At 42.2% G+C, this 21,260-nt stretch overlaps 1 protein-coding gene across 1 annotated transcript; it reads left to right on the top strand.

Annotated features, from left to right (window-relative positions):
- Window positions 1-567: 567 nt before the first annotated feature.
- On the top strand, window positions 568-15,869 carry LOC115019890 (wings apart-like protein homolog). The gene is given in 21 exon segments (XM_029449580.1): window positions 568-864; window positions 1,540-1,950; window positions 2,096-2,789; window positions 3,539-3,837; window positions 4,046-4,176; window positions 5,093-5,188; window positions 5,780-5,941; window positions 6,611-6,747; window positions 7,535-7,646; window positions 8,577-8,701; window positions 8,703-8,808; window positions 9,349-9,460; window positions 9,621-9,718; window positions 9,981-10,057; window positions 10,514-10,689; window positions 10,967-11,082; window positions 11,169-11,399; window positions 12,085-12,304; window positions 12,624-12,712; window positions 12,808-12,903; window positions 13,813-15,869. Coding segments are annotated over 20 exon segments (3,528 nt in total). The 5' UTR covers window positions 568-864; window positions 1,540-1,565; the 3' UTR covers window positions 13,879-15,869.
- The last annotated feature ends 5,391 nt before the right edge of the window (window positions 15,870-21,260 follow it).

Here is a 21,260-nt window from a genome sequence, read left to right as displayed (position 1 = left end):
TATCTAGGGCTAGGCACAAAGTCAATATTATCAATAATGAATCTACTCAAGTCCTTCCATTGCCTTTTAGTCTGGGTACAGAGCCAACATAAATGTTTCTGAGACTGCATCACAGAATTATCAATTTACATCAATATCGTTTTTACAACTTACTAGATAATGATTAGCTGGGTAGTATCTGTGTATAATTTTAAAGGAGATTTCCCTTATTTTATAAGTCAATAAATACTTATAGAGTAGCCTAAATTCCGTTTCCAATGAATGTATTTTGTAAAGCTGTTCCAGTAGGTAACAACATAAGCGAACAGAGACAACATCACTCTGAAATAAAGCTACGTATCAAACACAGATTGTGAGATAAATGCTAGAACATACGACACCATCTGTACCATTTGTATTTGGCACGTCTTCAAGTTTAAATCAACAAACATGGACTTCCAGCTCCCCCTATCGTTTGTTATGGTTTCACTTTTTAACCAATCAGAGTCAAGTTTGCTGACAGAGTCTCAAAGCACAAGACAACCTCTCTGCCGCTGATTGGTCATTTCCCTTCTCGCCGCGCACTACATGGGGGTCTTGCCAGAGCTCGAGGAGGGAGGGGATATTTTAATGGCCGTCAGTAGCACTACACAATGCAAAAAGTCCGGATTATCCACTAAATTTAGACTATACTAGTTACGGTTTCGTTTTGGCCGCTTCTCTTTGGCAACGAGCTTTGCATTTGAGACAAATTGGAGTTGGATATGTGTTTCTTGTGTAGTTTAAACGCACTTTACCCGCTTAATTTGTGAGCGAGTGGGAGATCAGGCCTAGCCGGCTGGCTAAAAAACAAGCGGACGTTAAGCTAGTCGCCGGAGTTGAAAGGTAACAGTTTGCTTTTCTTTTGTACCCACGACGATTTTTAATCGTTGTATTCAAATGTATATCTTGCATTACTTAATCATTTTTTAAAACAATATTCCCACATTTGATGCAGTCAAGTGTGAAATGTAAACAGGGGACTAACGTTAGCATAGTTCAGCAGTGTTGAAGCTAACGGCTAATGGCTGACTTTTTTAGTAACTTTACAAGCAGGAGCAGGCCTAGCTAGGGTTAACAGACGTAGTTAAATTAGAGTTAACTGCTCTGGCAGAGTGACGTTAGGTAATGCATTTAAGTCAAAGTTTTACTAAAGTTAATCCAAGTCGTATTAGCTTCTTAACGTATTGCACTTAAAACGAACGTTAATGTTATTTACAAGCTTTGCTGTCTGAGCTAGCGAGCTAGCCATGCGAACTTAGTGTGCTATCAACCATACTGTACACATAATTTATGAGCTAACGCCAAGTTAATTCATCTAACCTTGCCAGTGTGATTGTGGATTGTGTGATTATTCTATAACGTGGTGCAATACTGCGTTTTGAGCGTTATAGGCTATTTAACGTCAACTTACTTGTCGGACACACGTTACTTGAGCTGTGCGTTGCCTGACGTTTGCACAAGTTACTTGACACTTGAGTGGTGTGGTAAATGTTGAATCATCTCTGCTTCTATTCACAGGGAATATGTAACATAAAGCAACCAACATGACATCCAGATTCGGTAAAACATACAACCGCAAGGGAGGGGAGGCTAATTCGAAATTTGACGAGGTCTTCAACAATAAAAAGCCCACACTGACCACCAAATGGGGGGAGACTACCTACAAGGCTCAGTTGGGGGCCAAAAGGCCTATTTTAAAACCTGACGTTTCTGAGCTTTCCAAGAGGCCAAGGCTTGAGGACAGCGACAGTGACGAAGACCCATTTGGGTTTGACAGTGATGATGAGTCCAAGAATGCGCCTCACAGCGTGTCCCAGTCAGAAGTCAATAAAGGGGCCTTATCAAAGACGACCGCAGTGCAGGGTGGTGGGACTGCCACAGTTGTTGCTTCTGCACTGGGCTCTGCGAGCGCAACAGCCACATTCACATGTAAGTAATAAATACATAAACTAGACCAACATAACCAACAACACCCCTGATTGTCTTGACAGTTGTTTATTTGATTGATGCTGTCTGCTAGCCATTTTGTTGTTGTTATATGTAACCATCTGTATTTTCTTCCCCCCATTTACAGCCAAGCAAACAACTGAAGAGAGAGTTGTTAAAAATAACCAGACCTGGTACAAAAGTACATCAGATGGCAACCAAAAACCTGCATGCAAGGCCTCTTTGTCAAACACAGTCCCCTCTGGTAATCAGAACTACTCAGCGCCCCAGAGGCCCATCTCCTCCTCTCTTAATGTAGTCCCCCATCTTAAACTGTCCACTAATGTACCAGGTGGTAGCAGAGACTTCCAAACCCCTTCCTCTTCTGATGGACTGCCATTGGAAGACATGAAAAGTGCAGAGTCTCCACCACAAGTGGTTGACACCATTCCCCCATCCCCATTTATCCTGAGGGCATCAAACTGCAAGAAATACCAGCGACCCACCAAGCCTAACAAAACGTCCTCTGAACCTGCTGAAAACAACAGCAAGCCCACTGAAACAGCGAATGCCCAAGATAAACCCAACAGTGTCCTTTCTGCTAACGCAAGTAGTACTGCTGCCAAAGCTAAAACAGCAGCCAAGCCCGCAGGCAGAGGCGGTGGGAGGGTACGGGACTACACGGTTTTGCACCCTTCCTGTCTGTCAGTGTGTAACGTCACCATCCAGGACTCGATTGAGCGAAGCATTGATGAACTGGTCACCCCAGCTGCCCCTGCTGACCTTGGAGACGCAGGCCAGATGAAGAAGAAGTCAGACGCTCCCCCACCGAAACCCTCCAGGTAAGTCATTTCAATCCATGTATCTTAACGGCCTGCGTTGTGAAGAACACAGTAAAACGTTATTGTGGGGACGGGTGATATGGACATCATCCCAACATTTTCTTAGTTTGTCGAAATGAATGAATTAGTGATATTTATCAGCTTCTGTACATGTTTGTGTCGTGTGAGTCATTCAGGATAAGCAAATTAGTAAACAATAGTGATAAATAAGTATTATGGCTGAGAACTTGGTTTAAAATAAAAAATAGAATATATATGCTAGATCTCTCTCTCTCTTTTTTCTTTTTCTTTTGGAGACATTGTCATTGTATGCAGTATGTGTGGTCTATTATCGTTCTATTATGCAGAATGTTTGAGTGGCTTCTAAAAAGTAAAATTGTGGCGTCTTAGCTGTGAACAGTTGTCAGTTTATTGAGTTGTACAAAAGTTTGGACCCCTACTTCTGTTTTCTTTTTATTGGTTTATCTTCAATGGGTGCTCCAGTTTCCTCTTAAATGTTCCTTTTGCTTTTATTTGTCTGTTAATTCTTCTTTGGTTGGTTATATTAATTTTATTGTTGAGTTTCTGTTCTATAAATTGTTATGTGTTTTTACGCCGTGTATTCTTATGCATTTTTATTGTAAACTGTAACTCACTTTGGTACTGCTGTTTGCAGTGCTATATAAATATAGTTTACTACTTACTCTTACAATACAATAAACAACAATACAAAGGAACAAGAAACAAATCCTCTCGCTGTATCTTCTCAGGTTCAGACCCACCCAGACAAAGACCAAGAAGACCAAGGCTGAGACCAAGCTAGAGTTTTTTGGCTTTGAGGACAAAGAGGACCAGGGGGGCGAGGAGGGTCCAGAAGGTGGCAAGAGTAACTACAAGATCAAGTACTTTGGCTTTGACGACCTGAGTGAGAGTGACAGCGACGAGGAGAGCTCTCAGGCCAAAGAGAAAAAAGCCAAGAAGGCGGCTGCAGCCTTAGCTGCTCTGAGCTCCGGTGTGGACAGCCCTCATACCAGTGACTCTCAGGACAGCCAGGCCAGCAGCAATACAGGTGAGCGGATCCCTAATTTATAGAGACACGGCCATCTAATTACTGACGTTACTGAACTGAAGAGTTGACCTCTGTGATGTTGTGATAAAGATATTTGTGGACAGTTTTTTTCCTCCCAACATTTTAATAAAAGCTAAACCATAACAGTTCAGTCCATTCACACATTGGTGCTCGTTTCCTGCCTTCAACAATCTGGTTTATCCAACAGAATCTTTTGACTTCTCTGATGACTCCAGTCCTGGCGGCATTGAGGGACAGAAAGGACGCTCAGGGAAGGCAAGTGATAAATCCAAGGACTCAGGCAGTGGACTCAAAAAGATCTTCAGTGGACCCAAGAAGGTACACGAGCATCCTCGAAATATCTGTACTTCTCTGCCTGCTTTTACGCTGAAGTTATTTTTGTTATCTAACCTGCCTTCATGACCTTCTCCCTGGCCAGGGTTGATTTTGAACAGGCATTTCGTTTGATGTTATAAATGTTTAAATGACATTTACATAAAAGAATACTTAGCTGGTCTAAAAATAGATAGATATAATTGGAGAGAGGAGAGCGTCAGAGAAATATAAGGCGGCGGGAAAGAAGCTAAACTAAAACCTACATTTCTTTGGTGGCCATGTGTGCTAGAACTACAGTTGCAGACTCGAGGGTCTGAATGGAGATGCCCATTGATTAGCCTTCAATGGGACAGCAGTCTCGCATGTGTGTTCAGTAGCACGCGCAGTACATGGTCTTCCAGGATGAACGGGGTTTGAATATTACCTCTTCGTCAGGCTCATATTTATCTGAACAGCTCAGCTTTAATTTGTGGTATTTTGTGCCCATATCGGCTCTGCTTATATAGATCATGTTTTGCAGTGGCTTTGGGTTATTTGTGGTCTGTTTTCCTAATTCTTTGTGTTTACTGTTTCTACATCATTGACAAAACTGCGCACATTGTCTTTGCAATATATAATTGTGTCGCACAATGTGTCATTTCCAGGAAAGGTTTGGGGCTGCTTAGGGACTGTTGTGCTCCACACTGAGGCGGCTGTTGTCTCAGTCGATCATCATGTTTGCAGCATGCAATATTTATGTGTTCAATTGTGCTAATTCACAACAATAACTTCAGCTTTGTGCTAGAATGGTTTATGGATAATCACATGGAAGTATTTCTACATTGTATTTGTTGATTTATTGGTGGCGTGTTTTTGGGGGCTTTGAGCGCTGTCTCCGTTTAGATAACTAACCAATTCTTAAATTCTGACCGGGTTCCAGTCCCCTGCTAAAGCTGTGTACAACGCTCGCCACTGGAACCAACCTGAGCCTGAAGAGATACCTGTGCCTCCACTTTCTCGGTCTCAAACTGCTCCGGTAAGTAACCGCTCTTTTAGTGATCATTGGTGTTGACTTTGGCTTTATTGGGTTTTGTTTAGCTCTACAAAGGCTGCGTCCCGGTGCGAAAAGGGTGAATTTGTGATGTTTAAAGTTCTCATGTGAAATGTCTGCATTTGTTTTATTAGAGTATTTATGTTAAGCCAATACTAATAACTAGTTCCATTTGTTTACATAATTCCCCGTTCCTTATGGTCCACAACCCGGGATATTGTTTATTGGTCTCTTAGTAGTCAACAGTTTTGTTTAATTGCTCTAATTAATCTCCTTCCGTTCACATTGCTGTTTCCCAGACAAGTGAACCTGGGTTTATTTGTATATTCTGTGTAGAATTCTCCCCCATGGAAATAAATGTTTGTTCAGAGACAAGTTAATCAGAGTCTGACAAATGGAATTTAAAAGTAGTTTTTGTACTTTGCACTACCTCATCTGACATCTGTTAACAACACTTATTAAAGACATGTATGCTTAACAGACTATTCAGCTGTGCTAAATCTTACGGGCATGTCGTTAAACAGATTTTGTTACTTTGGTATGAGCCCCCATATCTCCGCCTCTTTTCTTCCTCAGGCTATTTTATCGAGCAGCAGCAAGGACAGCAACTCCCATAAAGATGATGGCTTGTTCAAAGCCCCTCCACCACCGCCCAAAGTCATTAAGTCGGAGACCATCCCCACGCGACTCAACCAGGATATTGTCACTGCACTCAAATGCAGGAAGGAGCACAAGGAGGTGAGTCCGGCGCTCACCGAGATGTTTTTAAACGTCTGCTGAGGAACAAGGAGAGCAGCAAAATGATTATTTGTGTTCAGTTTGTTTTTAAGACATTTGTTTGCATCCTGCTATGATGTGAATCTTTTTCATGCTCAGCCAAGCTGCCTTTACCATTTGATGCAGAGATAGCAATTATTTGGTGCATTTCAAGCTCGCTGTTGTTTTAAATTAACCCCGTTGTGGATTGAAGGTGGCAATGAGGACTGTTGCTGTTAATTTGCACTCCCGTTAAGCTTGTGTCATTTACAGATGGGCCTTCTGGCCCCAGGTCAGGCTGTTAGTCACAGATCCCCTGAGGTAAAATGGCTTCAGCTAAGCTGTCACCACACATTGGAGTTCTCTTAAACCCGGGTGCTTCCTCGTGGCTTGTGCTGAGTGCACACAAATCATGACTGCCGTACACTGGTAAACCTACAGAGTCAACTGCTGATCAGGCGCTAACGCCACATGCTGAGCTTTTATTGATTAAGAGTATTAGCACAGTCCTCTATCGCTGGTAATGAAACCAAGAGAAAGGACTTTAATAATAACAGAGCTGTGTGTGTATGTGTGTTGTGTGGATTGTGACTCTGGACAGATGCACTACTTCCCAATTAGCTGTAATTAACCCCATTCCCCTTCCACCAGCTGTACACGGTGGTGCAGCATGTGAAGCACTTCAATGACGTGGTGGAGTTTGGAGAGAATCAAGAGTTCACAGATGATTTTGAGTACCTGGAGACGGGGTTGAAGAGCAGCCAGCCACTCAACACAAGATGCCTTAGGTAAGTGGAGTAAAATACTTCGTGCTGACATTTTTTGTTTAACGCTACAGAGTAGCACTTCGATGCTCCAAGACTGCGCCAACCTAGATTTTTTTCTTCTTGTGGCGACGCTTATGGTACTGATTTGTGAGTGCCACGTACCTCACTGAGTTGATCGAATGGTACAAGCCCCTGTCACCTGACGTTTGTTCATGTCACCGAGTATTACCATAGCCTATTCGTAAAGCAATGACATGATCAGATGCTTTAGTTGATCACAGCAAAACGGCACGCAGCAGGAGAAAACATTACAAAGTACATTTGTTTTAAGAACCACAGAGAATGTGACGTTTGTTTTTACTCAAATGTCTTGTTCACATGCAATATACTTGGTGACAGTCTTTGCACCTCTTGATAAAGAAGCATCCACTTGTTGTAATCTTTGTGTTTTTTTTCATTAACACAAAAATAATGAGCCCTATAGAGGCGGCATAAGTACCTAATATTATGAGTTTCCTTTTTATTCCCCCATCTAGCGGCTGTTAAATGCTGAGATGAAGCTCTTGTTTTTCTGTAGTATGATAAAGCACACAGCCATTCTGTTGGGAAAATGAAATCCACTCAGGAGACACAGCCTTGACTTCAGAAGAATCTGTATGGAGTCCAGCCTCCTTCAGTGCTTTAGTCTTTACACATGTGGAGAGAATAGGAAGGAAATGTGTTAGAAAACATGTTGCCGGAGGAAATCACAAATGGTGATATTGATTTGGAAGTACGCTGTCCCTCTTGTCCCCTCTCGCTGCTGCAGTATAATCAGCCTGGCCACACGGTGTGCCATGCCCGGTTTCAGGATGCACCTGCGGGCCAGAGGGAAAGTGGCGCAAGTCTTCAAAATGCTCAGTGATGCTCCACAACACCCGGTCAGTAAAACACTTTTCTGTCACCTGCGTCTTCAATTTCTATTTGTCTTCTCCCTCAAGAGATCATTCTTTTGTAAAGTAGTGACGAATGGTAATATGTGTGCCATGTTTGATGAAGTACTGCTTTTGTTATTTACTCTGTCCTTGATGGAAAAATATTCTCTTAAGGTTTAGTTCCATGTTTTATGGGAGTTTGAACCAAGAACTTTAGCTGAAAAACCCAAAGGTAACAAACGGGGGCGGCCAATAAGGAGACCTCGTGGTTAGAGACTCATCTGATTCAACACGTACACATAGTTATTTCAGAAACTCAGTATATCACTGCAGTTGTTGTTGTTACAGTGTTTCCTATTAGTTTTACAAATAATAAGTATAATATACACTTTAAAGTGTTGCTCCGTGTATATCATGACCTGATGTTGCTGTTTGTATCTGACAGGACATGTAGACCTGCAATGGTGGTCTGTTATGTCAACTGGTTGCTAAATTGTCGGTATTTTTAACCTGCCTTATTAGCTAGCAGCGTGTTACAGAGCAGCTTTAAGAACGTATGCTGTATTTAATCTGGAGAAGATGATGTTGTTTAACACCTCTGCAATATTTACTAATGAACAGGATATTTATTGTCTACATGCCTGCAGCTATTTATATGTCGTATATATTTTTTTATTATTACATTTAAGTGAAAGCATTGAGGTCTTCAGAACAGTTAGCCCTGCTCTGTGTGTTTGTGACGTTGAATCAGGAAGGCATACTGGCAATGGGAAAACCTGCATATATACACTAATCAGATGCTTTAATGATGGTGGACAGGTATTCAGATTTTCTCAGCTTCTTCAGGCTGTCACAAATGGTTGACCACCATGTCTCACCTCAGTGTGCTCTGCACCAATCTTTTTCAAAATGGCCTTTCTCTATCCTCCCTATCAGAACCTTGGTCTGTGTACGGCTTCCCTGATGTACATTCTCAGTCGGGATCGTCTTAACATGGATCTGGACAGAGCCTGTCTGGAGCTTATGATCAAGCTGCTGGAGTTGGACCAGGACTACTCGGCCCACCAGGATCAGCTCACCTGCAAAGGAAGTGGAAAAGGTCAAGGAGAAGATCAGGAAGCTGTGTGAGACGGTGCATAACAAGCACCTCGACTTGGAAAACATCACGGTGCGTTGTCCTTTTTATAACGAAATAAATGTAACAAAAGAAGCTTCACTTCAAACGGATAACCACCGTCTCTGAGCTTTGTAATGATTCTTTCTTTACCAAACAACATTTCATAAATACTTCAATGGCTTCATTCAAAATGCTTTTAGTAAAAGTCTAATCTGTCATATTGAGCATAAAACGTCTCATTGTTTTTAAGGCACTCTCTTATTCCTAAAATCTGAATACTAAGCACCTGTTAGTGGAAGATGCATTGTGTTCTCTGTAAACAATGGCTGCCTGTAGATTTAGTCTCATTTCAGGCCGTTCTTTATGTTAAAGTGGGGGCACTATTCACATATGCATCTTTTTTATCTTCCTTGTCAGCCAGCTGAAATGGATAGAAGTAAATTTTAACCTAAAATGCATCAATCCTGGGCCATATTATCAAGAATGTGCTCATGTCCTCATAACTCTTCCATATTTCAGTTCTCCCAGTGGGAAAGAGTTGCCAAATAAATAAAGTGTACATATTTGACGTGATGTTTTTCCTCTTTGTAGACGGGCCACCTTGCCATGGAGACACTGCTCTCTCTCACCTCCAAGAGAGCTGGGGATTGGTTCAAAGAAGAACTTCGACTTCTGGGCGGTTTGGACCATATCATAGACAAAGGTAGGTGTGTGGGATGCAGAGAATGTAGGTGGCAAGTCTCTATACTTGGGTATATGTGCAAAGATTTGCTTTCCAACATCAAGTATCACAGCTGTTGACTTTCATGTATCTGTCAGAATGTCTAATAGTCATGTTCCTCGTGTGCTTTGTGCTACCGCAGTCAAAGAGTGTGTGCAGAACCTGAGCCAAGAGGATGACAAGGAGAACCTTGTTGCATCTTTATGGGGAGCTGAGAGGTGTCTGAGAGTGCTTGAAAGTGTAAGTACTGCTCTGTTAAGTTGGGTTTCCTCTTTCACCAAAGTCATACAAAGGTGACAGTAAAGGACGAGAGTAATTGAGTGCTGGGAAGTGGAAGGTAACTTCTTTTAGTGTTACCTTTTTATTTTTGTAATGTCACTGATCAAAAGTCTGAAGCAAACAAAAGTGTCTCTCCTCATGTTTTGTTTCTTGACTCCTCTTCTAGCCTTAAACGTACTTTCCCCTCTATTGATTTTATTTCTCTTTCATCTTCTGCCAACAGGTGACAGTGCAGAACCCAGAGAACCAGGGTTACTTGATTGCCTACAAAGACTCGCAACTAATCGTCTCCTCTGCCAGGTGAGCACCAGATATAGCTCGGAGCTATTATTGACTGGACACACACAAATACTGAGACGGTCTCATATAACAACACTTCAGTTTATCTTTGTACCGATCACATTAAAGGTTCCTCGGAGGTGTTATTGTTTTTTGTTCTTGTGTGTCTGTTAATCAAAACATCTTGATTTGAAGCAAAGGAATAATCAGTAAAACACAGACATCGCAGTAACACAACTACTACAGTGTTACTATATAACTATTATCATCGGAGCCAATGAACATTTCTCAGCAAATTTGGATCTGATGAAGCTTGGATTGATATTTCTGTGTTGGTGGACACATAATGACATTCAGGGTTGTGTCGTATACATTTCTTTAATCTCCTGCTCCTCTCCTCTCCTCTGCTTATGTTCATCTCTAACATAACTTAGCGCTTTAATGTCTCTCATTAGTATGCTTTCTTACTTTCCCCAGAGCTCTGCGGTACTGTGAGGACATGATTCAGCGATACAGCCGGGCTTTAAACAACAGCTCTCTGTCATTGTCGGGTGCAACGCTGCCCCACTGCAGCTTCAGTAACGTGGGCAAGGCTGTGGAGGACTGCATGAGGGCCATCATAGGAGTGCTGCTCAACCTTACCCACGACAATGGTATTCTTATTTAATAGTTAATATTTAATAATTGGTGCTTTTTGTTTTGCCTTTTTTCTGTTTGTTCTCTGGATATTAAGAGCTCATCAGTGTTATGGCTGATAGTTCGTCTGATGTGATGCCTAACAGTGAATCAGTTTGATTAAGTTACATTGCAACATCAGTGTTGGACTATATTCTGATTAATGTGCTCGTCTCTATCACCAGGCTTCAGGTGCTTAGCAGGATATTGATGAGTATGAGCAGAGGTCAGTGATGATGTTGTTTTTATCTGCAGAGTGGGGAAGCACCAAGACAGGCGAGCAAGAACAGCTGACCACAACTGCTCTGAACTGCGTCCTCAGAGTTCCACGCTACATACCACAGGAGCAGCGCTTCGACGTGCGAGTACTGGTAAGGCGCTCTTGATTGTTTACAAGATATTCGACCGGCCGTACGTACGCGTGTCTCATTTGTTTATATTTCTTTGTGTATTCCAGGGTCTGGGTCTACTGATTAACCTTGTGGAGTACAGCTCCAGAAACCGCCACTGTCTGGTGGACATGGAGTTCATCGTCGACGACACCTGTCTGGAAGACAGCCTGATGCAGCCTGCTGATCCAACACAATCGGACACAGCGGCAGCGTCAGCTCCGCCAAGCACAGCTGAGACTCAGGAAGACGTGACCGTCAAGCCCAAGCCCTCCGGTGCTTTGGCTGCCCTGGTGCAGGTAGGAACTGTGGAAGGACTTAATAATGAATATTTTAGCAGTTGTCTAGTTTTTTTTCTTGGCTCCAGATTATTATTTCTTTCATGATTTCTTTTGAAGTAAGGATGTGAGCAGAAAGCGTTGGCGATGAGCGGGCATGAGGAGAAAAATCAATGTTTTTACTGTTGAAAGAACAGTATGAACGGGTGAGACAGGGTTTCAAATGTTTTCTCAGGCAGAAGGTTGAGAGTTGAAACATTACTCTGATACATTCATGAATATGGATGATGCTATATTGCTGTATCATTTCAAATGTCCCCTCGGTGCCACATGCCCGACCACATAAGCTGCACATTGCATATTTCTGACAGCCTGAACATAAGTAATAAGCAAATCGATGCACACTCATTTGTGGATTTGAATTTCAAGATAAAAATGTCATCTTAGAAAAAACGTTGCTTTAATATTAGTTTAATCAAACTCGTTGCCCAATTGACTCATTAGCGCACATTTTTCTGAAAGCCTAAAAGGACATTTTGAGAGTGAAGTCGTGATTAACTTTAAAATGACCTTTTTACTGTCAAGTGAGTTTTTGGCGTCCCCCATTTCTTTCTGACCTTTAAAATTATAAAACGCATCAGCCGTGTTACTCGGCTCCGATTTAAAACGGAGTTCACATCAGTTTTTATTTCTCTCTAAATCGTAGCTTTTCCTTGAGAGGGAACGCGCCGCCATCCTGGCTGAGGCGAAGACCGATGACCTCATCAGCGAGGCACCCAAGCCGGCACCGGACAAAAGCGGAGAGTGGAAGGAGACGTCGGGAGAGATACAGTGGGTGGCGGCCGAAAACAACGACAGCCAAACGGAGGAGAAGAAAGAGGATGAGAAGAAGGAGGAAGAGGATGAAGAGTTGGATCTAAATAAAGGTTAGATGTTTGTGTGTGTGTTTTTAGCTCTGGCCAAAATCAGAATCTAGATAAACGGTGGAATATCACTGGATTACAAAGCCTTCAAAGAGTGTATACCCACTAGAGCTGAAGTGATTAGGCCATAAACCTATACTGATAGTTGTTTCTCAACTGACAAGGAAGTGATCTGCAAATGAATCTGCTGTCTATCAAAAATAATCACGAGCTGCAGCCCGGTTCTGTTGTACAGAAGCATCGTGCAGGAACAACACGCGTGTCTTCACAGCAGTATGAATCCGCCAATTGTGAATGTTTTTCTTTTCTCCGTTGTTTTTAGCTCTGCAGCATGCAGGCAAGCATATGGAGGACAGTATTGTTGCCTCCTACACGGCTCTACTGCTGGGCTGCCTCTGCCAGGGAAGCCAGGTGAGACTTTTAGACTCGTACATAATAGGATTTAAGATTATTTTTCCTACTCCTAAAATATTTATGTTGCTCACTCATCTCTCTGCCCCTCTCAGAAAAATGTGACTACTGTGAGAGAGAATCTACCGAAGGGGGATTTCTCCATCATGACAGAAATGCTGAAGAAGTTCTTGAGTTTCATGAACCTCACTGTGAGTATGACCGTCCACGCGCACCTTCTGTCGTCAGCATTGCATGATGATGCTGTCACCATTATGATAAGACGTATACATTAGGATTAAACTATAGTGTAGTGCTTTAGTGACTCATTTAATCTATTTGCTTCCCAAAAGATGAGCAATCGTTTTCTGGCTTCATCTTTTAAAAATACTGATGCAATCTAAGCTCCAAGCAAAATCTGTTGAAGTTACAAAATGCCCTTTTTATTTTTGACATATTGAAGGAAAAGTGAAGTGTTCCTCGTGTGCCTTAAATCATATAAACATTTTTGAGGGCCAGTAATTCCACATTTCCTTTTAGTTTCAAATATAATTCCTGTTTTTTTCTGCGCCTTCATTGGGCTCCCTTCTCAGAAAACACTGTCATTTGGATGATTAATGGAAGCTTTTTATTCTGTATAGTTAATTAACGCAGAGATTGAAGGATGAATAATGGCTGTAAATCAATGAATAAAAAGGCCCTGTGATTGTCGCTTATTTAAAATATCTCAAGATCGTCTTGGTCGGTCTAAAAGCACTTGCACAGCCTCTAGTGGCACTTAGCCGTCATAAAGCTTTTGTGGCAGTAATGTGCCATTATCATACAAAATATGACCAATAAATTGTTATCAATTAAATATGATTCTTGTGTATCCAAGCAGCATAATTCAAGTAGTCATTTAAAAATATATTGAGCATTAATATTTAACTGAAGAGTTACACAGATGTGCATTTTGCAGCAGCTTTGAAAGTGACTCATCCCGTCAGAGCTGAAGAACGGCGCCATCTGTTTCATTAATGTCGCCTTTCAAGAACAGATCTTAACTGTCAAAACTTCACAAGTACAGTAGTACACGTTGGCTCCCTCACACTCTTTGTTTTTCTCATTGTGTCTCTGCACAGTGTGCGATGGGCACCACGGGACAGAAGTCTATCACGCGGGTCATCGACTACCTGGAGCACTGTTAACAGACAGCCAGAAAGGGAACTCACACTCTGCACATAAAAAGGGATCCCAGGCTATTCTGGTGCCCCGTACCCGACAGGAGCCACAGGGGGGGGGGGGGGGGGGGGGTCATTGGAGACTCTGCGGCATTCCTTTGACTTCCCCAGATCACCCAATGCTGCCATCACTCTGAGTTGTTACCGATAAAAGGTGTGTTGAACAAGCAAATGTAAAAGTTTCACTCCCTCTCTGGAGCACAGCCTGAACCAAAGCCCTGCTAGCTGACAGACACGCAGATTCCTTCAGTTCCACTCCACTAGCGCCACATTCAGAGTCAGAAGATTCATCCTCAGGTCACTGGGAATCGGGCAGAGGCTTAAGTTTCAAAAATACTCAAATCTGAAAATGGACTCAAAGCAAGACCTCTTTTTGTTTTTCTTTATAAACGTCCCAAACGGTTCGACAGTCTCAGTCTCCTGAACCGCTGCCCGCTCTCGATTCCTGGTCACCGAGCTTGAGTGTGAAGCTCTGAATCAAATGTTCTGGATCATTACATTTTAATCTCATCCACATCAAAGCCAAGGATGAAATCATTGCTTAGCATGAAAAACAATCATTTTCATGGCTGTCAGAATGATGTCTCTGTGTAAACGTGTGTGGAATGATTTTGAATGCATACATCCATTTACCTAAATGTTTGCAGTTGGTTTGAATGTTTAAGGGAAGGAGAGTATTTTTAATCTTTGATTTTTATGTTTTTGTTGTGCCCGTTACTTTTGTAAAGCGTGCGAGTTAGCGAGTCGCGTAGGCGTTCTCTTATGTTTTTTTTAGATTTTTCCTTGAGGGCATTTTTTTTCTCACCCAAATTATGAACTACTTAAGACGGGACGGTGGGACATGCCGACTTTGATGGGATGTTTTTTATTTGACTGATAATGGCACTTGGAAATAACGCGCTATGATTAATTTGAGGTTTCCTTCGCACCCGTTATCAATTTGGTCACATTTATTTGTTTATTAGCTCATTTAAATTCAAATTAAATCAAGAGTATGTAATTACAGTATGCATTGAAACTCACAGGTATAACAGATGTGATGAATTACTCAACAAATTGATGGTTGTGCTTCCTTTTTATGAATTTGTAATGAAGTTTAATTTTTAAAAATGTATTTAATTTAATGCTTTCTCCTCCTTTTGTAAATGCAACGTTTTTACCTAGTGAGATGCCGTTTGTGTCTAAAGTTTCCACGTCATGTTTCATTAAAGATATATCCCATGTGACACAGCTCAGTGGCTGGACATAATTACATGGATGTGACGGATTTAGCGGAGTTATGGTTTTTGGCTTAAATACGCAATTTTCACAAATTTCATAAAAACTTGCTGCATAAAAAAAAAAAAAAAAATGGGGAAAGTCATTTTTATTCTCATGTTAATGGACGTTGGGGATTTCCAGATGGCGACACATTCTGTATGTCCAGCCACATGTAGCGTCATGTTTGTACTCATTGTATCATGATGTCTCTGCATTGGACAACTTTCATTAAGCTCCCATTTATTTATTATTTTGGTGTCATTTTTACTTGTAATGATGCACATGAACCTTCAAAACGCCTCTGTCTTGTACTGCTCATATGTACGATCACTGATTTGAATGACAGCCATACCTGTATAAGCAGATTAGTTGTATCTGGTTTGTAGGGCTGCAGTGAACATAGTTGCAACTTTGTTTACTGTTTAATTACTTTGCAAAACTCTGGTCTGAATGGGATTTCAGAATGTAAATACTCCTGTAAATAGCGGTTAATGGACATTTAAAAATGCTTAGACTACTTTTTTCCCTGAAGCTGATATTTTTATTTTATACAATATTTCTGGGTTGTCATTTGGAAAAACAAAAATCGCAGGAAGTGGAGAAAAAAAATGTTTGTACTCGTTTCAAGGACACTGTCTTTGCTTACATGTAAATAGTTGTATCTCAAAAAGAAAAAAAAAGTTGCTACTTTCAATACACTCCCTATGTGTTTTCTTCCTTCAAGTGTTTAAACAACAGAAATGCTTTCTTTCATTTCCAGACTTATTAATTTTAACATTTTTTTGTGCATTCAGTGCTCCGGGAGGTAAACACTTTTACCAAACAGCATCGGTGTTTAGTTTCCTTTTGGTATTCGTGCATGTGGCAGCCTCTGAATGCTTAACTTTGTATTCTAGCTTGCCTCTGTGCCTGTAACCCTTCAAGCGTGTGTGTGTGTGTGTGTGTGTGTGTGTGTGGGATGTCTCACCGTGTGCGTGCCCGCGTGCAACCCCTGTTTCTTTCTCATCCCTGACAAACTGGCTGGGACGGAGTGAGAGTCCGAAGCGTGGATGGTATACTTAACAGCACTCAGCGGTGACAGTTTGTGGACGCGGCCCCTCAGCTTGACTGACTGCTGCATAATGGAAACAAAAGATTCTTGTTGCAGTTGCTCGGCAAGAGTCAAACTTACAAATAGCTCTTGGAGCCTGGGGAATGTATTGAAATACTATCTGGCAACAGTGATCCCACGCAGGCGACAGCTGTGTCAACCGTGATGCAACAAGCGGAGACGCATGCAGGCTTTACATCTGAAACGTCAGAGACTGGGTAACACATTTGGTAAACAGTGCACAAATAACGTGTAATTATGTCTTTATGTCTCGTCGAGCCACATGCAAATATATGATTAGACTGAGGTGCTAGCATACATTTAAATTCCAAAGAGCATTTTATGTAGATGACGGGCACCTCTGCCTTTCATCTGCTTCTATACATTATACATGACTGTTGTAGGAAGTCAGAGGCAGAGGGAGCATCGCTCCTGTGAAGGAGGTGGATGAGGGGAAACGCTGCGCTTCCTACGTCTTTACAAGATTGATAAGATGTCCTCCGCTGAGAGAATGCAAGGGAGGGCAGAGGGAAGAATGAGGGAGGAAAAGGGATGCAGAGCACGGGATTAACGTTTCCCACCTGCCAATCAAACGCCTCTCGGTGAAGGGGGAGAACTACAACTGATGTTGCCTCTTCCCCTGCATTCATCCTTTCATCTGTCTCTGGACACATTTTTCCCTCGCTCAACTCATTTATCTGTTCAGCCTCTCCACTGTGCACATGCTGTTTTTTACTTTTTCACAACCTGTTGTCTTCCTATTTCTCTGCTGTTGCGAGATTTACTGCAGCAAAAATGATATTTTTGTAACTCCATGTGACACATTTTTGATGTTCTGCCTCACGCTTGGTTTGTTGTCAATGGGGAGTTTGAATGGGTGATTAGTCTACAGGTGTAAACATGTCTGCCTGCTGTTTCCTCTCAAGGCAGAATGATGCAAGGCCTCAGAGCCACTAGGTGGTGTGAGTACTCAGCCTCTGACCGCAGTGCCTGAACAGCTAAACTAAATATATCTGTGTGTACGAGCACACACACACACACACACACACACACACACACACACACACACACACACACACACACACACACCACTGCTCATCAGTGGTGTTGCCTACTGATTTCTCCTCGAGCTGAAAGAACCCTGCTGTCTTTGGAGAGATTACCGCCCGCGCCTCGTTCATGCAGTCACACGTGCGCACGCACTCGTGCACACCCCGCAGAGTGGTGGAACATTTATGAAGAGGCTCAATCGTGACTTTGCTGGCAATCGACAACCACATTCAACTTGTCACATGACGGAAACATTTAACCCAGCTCAGGGATGTTGATGATATTTATGACTCTTTGCTTTTATTCATGTTGCAGAATTCTTTAAGAAGATCAACTGGAGCGTTTCGGAGTAAAATGTTGTGCAGCTATAATTACAACTTTGAAGTTGTGAATGCTACAATTTGGAAGTTCCTCATTATGATGACGCCAACATGGCACACTGCTGTGTTCTTAATACGTCCGACCTTTAGAAGCGTAGCTTTATCAGGCAATGCTTGTTAGTAGAATCTATTCATGGTTGGGTTTTGCTCTTTTGGTGGAAAAATATAGAAAATCTATTTAAGTATAACAAGTGACTGTCTTCTTCCGGTGTTCTCTTTGATTATATGAACTGATGCATTAACATGTTAGCAGTATTTTAAGCTTGTAGTTGGTCAGGGTGAAGCTAATTACGCTTGAAAAGCTTGAACTTTGTCTTCTGTTTGGACATTTATAACTAGTGTTTCTAGTAAAAAAGTGCGATATTGACGTAGTGAAATGTTCTGCAGTGAAGTCTCATTAAGCATCTCTGAGCTGCACTTCACAACGGTGCTTGAATAATTGTATTTTGTTACTTTTCACCGCTGCCACTACCGAGAACAACTCTTTTTATTTTATTTCTTTCAACTCCTGCTCTTCAATTTGTACGACTACGTCAATACGGATTAAGTCAGCGAGTAAACAGTGAAGCTGAACTGAGCGTATTATCTTGAAACTGCAGGAGAACCCAGAGCCAACGCTGAGCATCGCACTGTCAACTCAATGAAGAACTTTGCACTTGACCAAACTGCAGAGCAGCGATGGACCCGGCGCTCACTGATTTGTGTACAAGTCTTGGATTATTTCTACTTTTTTACTACAAAGGATTTATTCAAACAGTTTGCCACCGGTGCTATTCTGCTGCCACTGTGCTCTGCAGCCTCATTGGATGTTTTCACAGGTGTCTTGTTTACTCACACGAGTACACATTTGCAGTTATACGCACATCCGTTCAGGCGTAATGAGAAAACACACAGGCTTTTAAACACCTCGCCAAAAAAAGCAAGCAAAGGTACACATGCATTGCATCAAATGTTTAAACACACTGCCATGAATGAATGAAATGAAACTAGTACACATCCCTCTGTGCTCGTACACGTGCAGGCGGCTCCTCTTGTTTAATCTCACTCCTTAAATCATTGAGTGGCAGGACAGACTCAGCAGCCCATCTGTATTCCTGGGTGTGCGTGACCTGCACTCTAACGGATAGGCTTTGTCCACGGGCGAGCCAGATGAGGAGCAGAGTGGTAGTATTACTACCCCACACTGCCGCTGCCTTTTGCTATTCTCCACCTCCTCCAGGCTCCGTCTGCTTTCTTTCTGTCTGTAGCGGCAGGGTGGAGGCTGATGAGTGTTGTGTGGGGTCAGTAGGGTTGCTGTTTGTGTGTTTATGTCTTTCCATCTGTGTGTATGCATTAGTGCTGGAAGCTGTGTCATCTTTGCACGCTCCTTCAGTTTATCCCGAGTGGAAGTTCTTCTGCATAGAGATTGTTTCATTTCAATGCATAGCACAAATCACTAACATACACACACACACAAACTGCATATATTCCCCCAACAATAATAAAACACAATCAGAATCAACATTCACAAATCAACAGCTGAATAATAATCTTTCTCTTATTTGTAATTGTTTTATATTTTCTTTTCTCCGACACAGCTGAGGCTGGTTGCTGTGTGTAAGCAGGCTAAGTGTGTGGGTTGGGTTGAAAGAATGCTAGGAGTAGCTCGGGGACTCTGGCTCGTTCACAGCATCTGTGCCTCTGCGTTGGTCCTGAGATCATAAGATCGAGGGGGAGATGCAGAGAAAATTGTCCAACCGAGGGAATAAATGAATAGCAATTAACGAGCCACGTAAATATCTCTCCTGCTGAGCACATCAACCTTCAATGCTGCAAAATTGGAGCCAGCAAAGCGATGCATGCAGAACATTTACGTGTAAGCGCTACTTATTAGAAGGGCAGACATGGAGACTTGCAGGAAGCAGTGAGAGAAAGTGGTCGATGACATGCAACACAGATCTCTGGCCGCTCGGATTTGAATCCTGCAGCTTCAGTTCATCTTCTCTTAGATATCATTATCTTCGTGCTATTTTTGATCCCGAGCTCTCCATGGAGCCCGCCTGCACAGCATAATTTATCCTGTCATGTTTAACTACTGAAACACATTTATTTTCACAGCAGATAATAGGTTACAGCACAGCTCCAGGTTCTTTTTTTAAAGGCACACTCCAGTGATATAGAATCCCACTTCTATAAAGTTGAGGGACTCACAGGAGACATGTTTTTAAAATGAGTTGTACAAAATCAATATCCTGACCTTTAGTCCCAATGCATCAAAGACATGCAACCAATAGACAGTGGAAGCGGAGATGACATTTCTCAGACTTGACAAAGCTGCTCTGGAAACAGACAAACTGTTTTCACAGGTTGAGTAGGCTTTTCTTCTCCATGGCTTGACTAAAAGACTCGTCACACAAGAAAGCGATGTAGCGAAATTCATGAAATATTCAGTTTTGTAAACGTGACGACCTGTGTTGCCAATTTAGCGACTTTTTTTGCTTAATTTAGCGACTTTTCAAACCCGCTTGAAGACTTTATCTCTCTTTTTAGCCGAATTTAGCCCCTTGTTAGCAGCCGCCATTTTTAAAAAGCATAGAAGCTTCAGAAATGTACAAGTGGGGTATTTACTGACACATGTTGCAGAACAAAACGTTAAAATCTCTTAAACTTGTGTTAACCACAGACCTAATGTCACGCTTCTAACCAAAAACCCATAAAAAAAACCCATTGAGTTTGAATTGAGGGAAATGGATGTGCTGAAATGGTAACTTTATACCCGGAGCTACGTATATGACTTCCCAAATCTCATCCACTTTTCTCTCTCGCGGTCTTTCCTCTCTTATATTTATTACAGTTTTTGTTGTTGCTGGAGATCTAAGTGATTAACTGCCAGTGTGAAGCATGCCGAGCCAACTAGCAGAGACCCCTGTGGCTTCAGAAAAGCAAAGCAAAACATCCGCAGCCCTCGCCTCTAAACAGAGTTTGAAGACCTTCCTTTTTGTCTGATCTAATGGTCCCTGTGATGCATTCTCTGGAGTCTGGCCTGCAGCGAGGCAAAACCTTCAACGCAGCGCCGAGAGATGACAAGCTGGAAACGTTTTGGTTGCGTTATCCATAAGCAGTTGCAACATCTCCCCGATAACACGGAGAAGAAGAAGAAGCCAGCTCCCTAAAGGTGCAAGAAAGACTTGTGTCAGACAATGTGCTCCATTTGGCAGATTTCTTTCTTTTGTGTGTGTGGGAAGTAAATCGGAACGGAAAGACTTTGCATTATCTTGCATAATTGAATCTCTGAGTAATTTGGAAGGAATTAATATTAATCCTTTCCTGTGGCAGGGTGCCCTGAAAGGCTGTAGCGCTTGGGGGAGAACAGGGAGACACTGGGAAGAACATGCCAATCCTCTTCAAGTAAAACATTCAGCATCACAGGGAAGGTGTCTCAACGGCTAAACGGTGCTTTTCAGGGTTTTTACTTAAAAGCTCTCGAGAGTCTGGGCTCTACGGGGGGGCGGTGTAATAAAGTGGCTGCAAATAAGGAGTATTCTTGGGTTATGTGTATGACTTTTACAATAGCAGCAGCAGCAAGTGTA

Source organism: Cottoperca gobio, chromosome 15 (genome assembly GCF_900634415.1).
Source record: "Cottoperca gobio chromosome 15, fCotGob3.1, whole genome shotgun sequence".
Classification (NCBI taxonomy): domain Eukaryota; kingdom Metazoa; phylum Chordata; class Actinopteri; order Perciformes; family Bovichtidae; genus Cottoperca; species Cottoperca gobio.
This window is presented reverse-complemented; position numbering and strand designations above follow the sequence as displayed.